Source organism: Trachemys scripta, chromosome 9 (assembly GCF_013100865.1).
Source record: "Trachemys scripta elegans isolate TJP31775 chromosome 9, CAS_Tse_1.0, whole genome shotgun sequence".
Lineage (NCBI taxonomy): Eukaryota > Metazoa > Chordata > Testudines > Emydidae > Trachemys > Trachemys scripta.
Genome location: NC_048306.1, coordinates 38,786,503 through 38,794,565, shown reverse-complemented (window position 1 = coordinate 38,794,565; position 8,063 = coordinate 38,786,503). Strand labels below are relative to the sequence as shown.

The window sequence follows — 8,063 nt, the reverse complement described above, 5'->3', positions numbered from 1 at the left end:
CTATATGCATCCGAAGAAGTGGGCTGTAGTCCACGAAAGCTTATGCTCTAATAAATTTGTTAGTCTCTGAGGCTTGGTCTACACTACCCCCCCCAATTCGAACTAAGGTACGCAACTTCAGCTACGTGAATAACGTAGCTGAAGTCGAAGTACCTTAGTTCGAACTTACCTTGGTCCACACGCGGCAGGCAGGCTCCCCCGTCGACTCCGCGGTACTCCTCTCGCCGAGCTGGAGTACCGCAGTCGACGGCAAGCACTTCCGGGTTCGACTTATCGCGTCCAGACTAGACGCGATAAGTCGAACCCAGAACTTCGATTTCCAGCCGTCGAACTAGCTGGTAAGTGTAGCCAAGGCCTAAGGTGCCACAAGTACTCCTGTTCTTTTAACGTATAGATAGGGATAATAGGGCCTGCCCACTCATCCCAAGCGGATGCTGATCAGGCCTTTACACCATCTGCCACCATATCTCTGCATCGTGGAGGTGTCGGTAGTGACCCAGAGTTAAGGGCTTGTTCATTTTCTGTATTACTGTCCCTCTCTTTCGCACTCCAGTGATTGCAGCGAGTCTCTATAAACATGGGAAACATAATCCCAACTATACATATAAAATGATGGGGTCTAAATTAGCTGTTACCACTCTAGAAAGAAATCTTAGAGTCATTGTGGGTAGTTCTCTGAAAACATCCACTTAATATGCAGTGGCAGTCAAAAAAGCGAACAGAATGTTGGGAATCATTAAGAAAGGGATAGATAATAAGACAGAAAATATCATATTGCATCTATATAAATCCATTGTATGCCCACATCCAGGGCCGGCTCTAGGTTTTTTTGTCGCCCCAAGCAAAAAAAATTTTGGCTGCCTCCCACCACAGCCCTGGGCTCTCACCCTCCCCACCAGTGACCTCCCCCACCCGCCACCCCGCCACCCCAGCCCTGGGCTCTCCACCCCTCCCCACCCACACCCCCTGCCGCCCCAGCCCTGGGCTCTCTCTTCCCCCACCCCACCTCACCCACATCCCCTGCTGCCCCAGCCCTGGGCTCCCCCCCACCAGTGCTGACTCCGCCCGCTCACCCCTCGCCTCCAGCCGGTCTGGCACTGGCAGGGTCGGGGTAAGCAGTGGGACTCTTGGGCTGCACCTCATCCCAGGGTCCCTCCAGCCAGGGCTCCGGCTCCAGGACCAGCCGGGACCCGGGAGGGCAGAGCCGGGGGACTGCCCCGGTAGGGGGCTGAGGAGCTGGGGCAGGGTAGCCCCAGAGGGAGCGGAGCCCTGGAAAACAGGACACGGGCCCCACATGGCAGCGCCCTGTCCTCTATGGCCCCGCTGCTGCTACTTCTGGCCCCCCTGCCACAGTCCCTGGGTGGCTCGGGCCACTTCGCCCCCCGACTGTGGTGCTGGGGGGCGGCCGCCCTGCAGCACCTGCAGGCGGCTCCGTATGCCCCGCGGGGCGGCCCCCAGCCCAAGTGTCCCCTGCTCAGAGCTTGCCCAGCCCAGCCACAAGGTGTGGGTGCTGCTCCCCCGCGGCACAAACTGCAGCAGCCCCAGAGTGCCCCCCACGCACGACGCACTGCTGCTGCCAGGGCCGGCTCTAGGCTTTTGCCACCCGAAGGAAAAAAAAAAAAAAGATGTCCGGAATGCCGTCCCTGAAAATGTGCCGCCCCAAGCACGTGCTTGGTTTGCTGGGGCCTAGAGCCGGCCTGCCCACATCTTGAATACTGTGTGGAGATGTGATCGCCCCATCTCAAAAAAAGATATATTGGAATTGGAAAAAGTTCAGAAAAGGGCAACAAAAATGATTAGGAGTATGTACTGGCTGCCATATGAGGAGAGATTAATAAGACTTGGACTTTTCAGCTTGGAAAAGAGATGATTAAGAGGGGATATGATAGAGGTCTATAAAATCATGACTGGTGTGGAGAAAGTAAATAAGGAAGTGTTATTTACTCCTTCTCAAAACACAAGAACTAGGGGCCACCAAACGAAATTAATAGGCAGCAGGTTTAAAACAAACAAAAGGCAGTATTTCTTCACACAACACACAGTCAACCTGTTGAACTCCTTGCCAGGGGATGTTGTGAAGGCCAAGACTATAACAGGGTTCAAAAAAGAACTAGATAAATGAATGGAGAATATGTCCATCAATGGCTATTAGCCAGGATGGGCAGGGTTGGTGTCCCTAGCCTCTGGTTGCCAGAAGCTGGGAATGAGCGACAGGGGATGGATCACTTGTTCTGTTCATTCCCTCTGGGGCAACTGGCATTGGCCACTGTCAGAAGACAGGACACTGGCCTAGATAGACCTTTGGTCTGACCCAGTATGGCCGTTCTTATGTTCTCGAGACATGGCCTGATAACTCTTCCACAGATAACGTCTCCAGGCAGGGACACTTGGCTTTCCGGACCCTTCTGCCATGGCTCTCAAGCACCCCACGCAGCAAACACTGGGGGAGTTGGCATCTGCACCAAGGCAATGGGCTTCCAGAGGGGCTGCTGCCTCAGTGCGCTGGGGAAACCAACCGATGCTGAGGCCCTGACCTCCCCCACCACAATCCTCTTCCCCGTTCACCCTCTGGTTACCCCTATTGCTCTGCTCACCCCTCATACAGAAGCAGCATGGGGGAGTCCCAAGGGGGTGGTGAGGGGCTATGCAGGAAGAACATGGGGGGCAGGTGAGGATGTGTGGGAACAGGGTGGTGGAGACAGCATGGGGAAGGCCTGGAGTAAGAGAAGTTGAGGGGAGAGGCGCAATGGTTTCAGCTCTTAGGTCACCTGTGTACCACACAATGCACTGGCCTCCTCCCCTCCATCTCCACACTGCACATTCAACCTTTCCCCGATCAGCTACTGCTAAAAAACAGCACACATCCTCCTCACACCCCTTGGTGACTGCTATTACAAACACCCCATTCCTCCCATCAACCGCAACACCCTGAAACACACCCATCCACTGGCAACCTGCCACCATGCATGCAAGCCCTTTCCTTCCAGTACACCCCCTCACCTCCTGAGCAATCCAAGAAGAGCCATTCCCAGCCCGGCTGCCTGATCCGAGGTGCAGGCTGCACGTTGTGTGCACAGAGGTGGGAATGTTGTGGGTAAAATAATCCAGAGGAGGTTACCAGGGCTGGGTAAGCACTTAACTGTGATTTCCTGACTTTTCTATGCTGGTATGTGCACGTAACTGGTTCCTGCTCCAGGTCTTTGGGGGAAGTACATTATGTGGAAATGGATTATTTTAGCTCAGTGCTTCTCAATCTATTTACCATACACACAGACACACACAAACACACACTCTGTATGGCCCTGAGGCTGTCACATGGGCCACAGCTGTGTGCTGATGGGGCCACAAGCGGCCCACAGGTTGAGAACCACTGTCTTAGCTACTCACACATCACTGCCTAGGGGAGAGATGCATGGAAAGCCCAGCCCTGGCCCAGCAAAGGCATGTGTGAGTGTGAACCCCTGGGACCATGCACAATCCCATAGCAGGGTGTCCCACTGTAGCCAATGAGACTCCCTGCTATGGGATCTGCTAGCCTGACCCTTCTACCTGCACGATCCAGGCATATAAATGTGTGTGGCGGTATTTGGTATTTCTAAATTCTATATATCCATGTGCTGGTATAGATAGTGAGAGAAGGTGTTGCAGGAGTGTGTCTGTACAGGGAGTGTATATATACGCATGGCTTGTTTTGATCATATACAGTGTATATACTGTATGGAAATACACACACACATTTCCATACAGTATATACACTGTATATGATCAAAACAACCCATGTGTATATATACACTCCCTGTATAGACACACTCCTGCAACAGCTTCTCTCACAGTCTGGCATCTAACTGTGGCCAGTGACACTGAACTCACATGTCATTCCCTTCCCCTCTCATCTGCATCTCTCCAGGAGGAAGAGGTTGTCCGTGAGAGCCGCTTCTACTTCCGTGGCTATGGCCTAGGCCACTGCATGCATGTGAAGGATGGTGGTGCCGTGGAGGGTCCCAGCATCTACAATCCCCCTCCGCCGACCCCTTTCCTGAGGGAGGGAGAGTCAATCCTCAGGCGCTACGTCGACAGGGCCAAGCGGATCGACACCATCTCCCGAGCCGTCTTCCCCTTCACCTTCCTGGTGTTTAACATCTTCTACTGGGTGATCTACAAAGTGCTGCGGTCTGAGGACATCCACCAGGCACCCTGATGCAACACGGGACATGGCGCCAGGCAGGGGAGCTGCTATGTCTTCCCGGTCTCATGTGCGCACTGATGTGTGGGCTGGAACCTTCCACCAGCACCAGTCAGACACTAGTAGCTTTGCCAGAACCTTGTCTCTCACTGACCCAGAACTTCTAGTACATCTGAGAAACTTGGGCACACTCTGCATGGTGTTAGGGGGCACTATGCTGCCTACAAGGATCTGGCGGTACTCCATCCACCCATACCCTAGCATGGTGCTGGGGTTCGCTGTGCTGCTTGAGGCACTGGCCTTTATCATCTAGACATGCTCCATCTCCCAGCAGGGAGTTGGGGAGTGCTGCACTGCAGCTGTCCATAACCAAGATAAGCTCATCGTCTAGCTCCCCAGTATGGCTTTAGAGGGTGCTATGATGCTGGAGCTGCTGCCCTCCAAAACAGAGACATGTTCCATCCCCTGATACGTAATCAGCACGGTAACATGGGATGATGTACTGCTGGGAGCGTGTCATTCTAGAATGGGACACTCCATCTTTCCAATACCCCCACCAGCCCAGAGCTGGGGGCGCTAGGCTACCGTGTGCCACAACTTAGATGGGTGCCATCTCACAACACCCCAGCAAAGTGACAGAGGGTATTTGCTGCTGGAGGTGCTGTCCTCCCTAACCCAGATATAACCCACCAGCTAACGCCCTACCTTGGCAATGCTATGCTACTGGAGGTGCTGTCCTCCACCATAATCCGCTGTGGAAATGTGGACAACAGTCAATTCATGGTCAGACTAGATGAAAGTCACCATAACAGTGCTCCCAACACAGCCCCAGCATGGTGCTAGGATGCACTGTGCTGCTAGAAGCGTTGTGTACCATCCTCCAGCTGCCAACAACCTAGCATGGTGATGGAGGGTGCTATGCTGCCACTATGGTTATTAACTAGATCTTGAGCTCGTCTTAAACTGGCAAAGCCCATCCAGCCATGCAAACAAGGCCAGGCAGCAGTGGAAACCATAGGGTAATCAACTCTTCCTCTGATATTTACGTTCTTGGCCGTCTCATCTCCTCGCTCTTACCCTTGATTCTTTATGGCCACGGGGCAGAGGTGCTTGCTGGGGGCACCCCTTTTGGTGAGCATATCAAGTGCAAGACACCAAGCCTCCTCTGAAACTCTGAGGAGATTGGTTAGAAGGCTAGGGCCTGAAAATGGCAGTAAGGCAGAAAGCACTGGAACCAGCTCTGGAGATGGTTCACCGTAAAGGAAAAGGCTTCAAGGGTCTGTCTAGGAGGCCGTGTTTATGTTCTTGACTTACTCTGTGAAGAAACATTCCCAATTCTCCTCACGATCCAGCCAGTCCACTCCCCTTCTCTTCTCTTCTCATGTCGAAGTGAACAGAGCCACCCGAGCTTGCACGTTATGCAGCGCTCTAACACGGATTTCAGGTGCAGGAGTGAAAGGGAAGGTTTTTTAAAAGATCAGAATAAATAAGGGCCCAATCCTGTGAGTGATGAGCACCCCTAAATCCCAGTGGTTAAACTGGAATTTAATGGTGCTCAGAACCAAATAGGAGGTGCTTAGTAACTGGCAAGATTGGGCCCAAAGTTGATCTCCCTTAAAAGGTTTTGTTGGGCAGCAGGATTTTCTAAAGTGCTGTTGGCCTTCTTGTCTGATACCAGAGGGGAATGAGTCTGGGGATAGCTAGTGTCCCTGGATCAGCACCTTTGATCTCGCCTGTGGAGTTGCCTTCAGCTGCAGTGAGAGCAGGATACAGTCCTGCTAGGACAGGAAAGGGTGAATGTGTTTTCCAACCATAACAGGAGCAGAAGGAGGAAGTACTGGCCCTCACCAATCTCCTTCCATTCCCCACCTGTTTTCCCTTTCCAACACCACTAGGCTCTCTGGCTCATTTTAAACTGGTCAAATTCACCCCTGTTGTAATTTTATTGAAGTCAGTGGAGTTGCATCAAGGTTGTTTTGTCAAGTAACTTAGGCCTAAATCTGAAGGAGTCTAATAATCTGGGGAACAGCAGACCTGAAATAGCTTTGGAAAATCCATTGCTCTGCCCCAAGAAATAAAAGCAAAAGGCAACGTTTATATAGGTGCTACAAAAAACAAACAAAAAAACCCACAACGTTTGTGCTGTCATTCTCCCTCTCTGGCATTTTGAGTTTGCCTGTTCCCTCTGCTCACATGTAACTAACCCAGACAGTGCCCAAAGCATAGCTCACCTCCTCAGAGATGCTGGTGCTCATGCTGTACAGCCATGTCTGGGGCTTCCACACCACACACAAGGTGGGGCAGGGGAGGGAACCAGTGTTTGCCAGTTTGACAAGGACAGCCTTGTCAGGAGAAGTGGGATGGTCACTTGTCTAGAAGTTCGTTACAGGCAAGTGCAAGCCACAGCACAGTGAGCAGCGGGTGTCCCTTTAAATCTCTGCATGCCTGGGACCAAGCACCAGGCTGCAGAAAGGGGGCAAGGTCTTGGCACATCTCACAGTGCCTCTTATTGTAGATCTGGTCCAGATGGGCAAACGGCACAAATCCGCCTTGTTGGGAAACTTCATGGACAATGCCCAAGGGACAGTAACGGAGCTGAACAAGGGAGCCTCTTTGACTGGAGCCAGGCCCCCAGTCAGCTGATGCCAGACCACCACCTCAGTCCCTGCATATACAGAATCAAAGCCAAAAGACCGGAGAGTAGACTCGCTAGCCAGGGAAACAAGGGGCAGAGTGCAGGTCACAACAGCTCTCTCTGCTGTAATAATACCCCAGCTAAAGGTCAGTTCCCTACTGCAGTCACATCAGGTGCCCAGAGACCACAGTGATGGGAAACCTTATACAAATCTAGAGAGAGAATTCTTAGTCTTTTCTCAGGCCTTACCCCCCTTGACATCAGTTGCCCGAGTAAGAATGTCAGGATTTAACCCAACAAGGATGCTCAGCACCTCACAGGATTGGGCTTCCATAGCGCTTTTTGTCGTCCAAAACTTTTACAATCATTTGCTAATGAATTAAATCTCACCCCGCCCCTTTGGGATCAGTGGGTAGGTAGATATTGCTGTTCCCATTTTACAGACATCGAAATGGTGGCAGAAAGCTGAAGTGACTTGTTCAAAGAAGTCAGTGTAACAGCCAGGGTTTCCCAAGGAGTGGCCAAACTACGGTAGAACCCTATTTGGCCATTAATCAATTACATTGTGTTGTTCCACCCGTGTTGATGGAGCCTAGTAATGTCCCCATAAGTCATGCAAGCTTACTGGATATTTCTCTCCCTTTGTTTTGTTGTTGATTCTGAGTCCTGGTTGGTAGGTTTGGCCCTAACACAACCCAACATGACTATTTAAAGACTTGCTTTTGGACAGATCAAGTCTTTGAGGCCACTGGAAGTGATCCTCCACCTGGTATAAAGTCACTTCCTCTATACTGCAAAACTGCTAACTGTTCTCTCCTGGCACTGAGGAGCCTTGAAGCGCCAGAGGTGCATACATTGTACGGCATCTGGAGAAGTGTCAAGTTTTGAAATGAGGGATTTTTAAACAGCATTGATCTTCCTACACAAATAAAATGTATCTGGGGTTTTCATTAATAGTGCCAGTGTTATTTATAGAGGAAGGGATTTAATTTAACATTGACACAACACCTGTCGGTCTTGACCTGCTGCCACCTCCCACATGCCTCCTACTCCCTTCAAAGAGGAGACCATTCTTGCCCATTCTTGCTTTCTCCATCGCTGGTCCCCAGTGTGAAGCAGAGGATCACAATAGCATCTTCAAGAGCACAAGGGCTATTTGGTCTCCTTTGTCATTCAAACCTGTGTATCCCTTGTTCGCTCTTTTTCATCAACAGATCTGAACTCTTCTGTCGCAGAGAAACCACC

General features: G+C 51.4%; 1 protein-coding gene across 2 annotated transcripts in view; it reads left to right on the top strand.

Moving 5' to 3' along the window:
• LOC117883366 (glycine receptor subunit alpha-4) overlaps positions 1-7,768 on the top strand; it is a 38,965-nt gene extending 31,197 nt beyond the window's left edge. For both annotated transcript variants that reach the window (XM_034782625.1, XM_034782624.1), the window contains exon 9: positions 3,908-7,768. In XM_034782625.1, the coding sequence (XP_034638516.1) occupies positions 3,908-4,198 (291 nt within the window). In that variant the 3' untranslated portion in view covers positions 4,199-7,768. The remainder of the gene's footprint in view (positions 1-3,907) is intronic.
• The last annotated feature ends 295 nt before the right edge of the window (positions 7,769-8,063 follow it).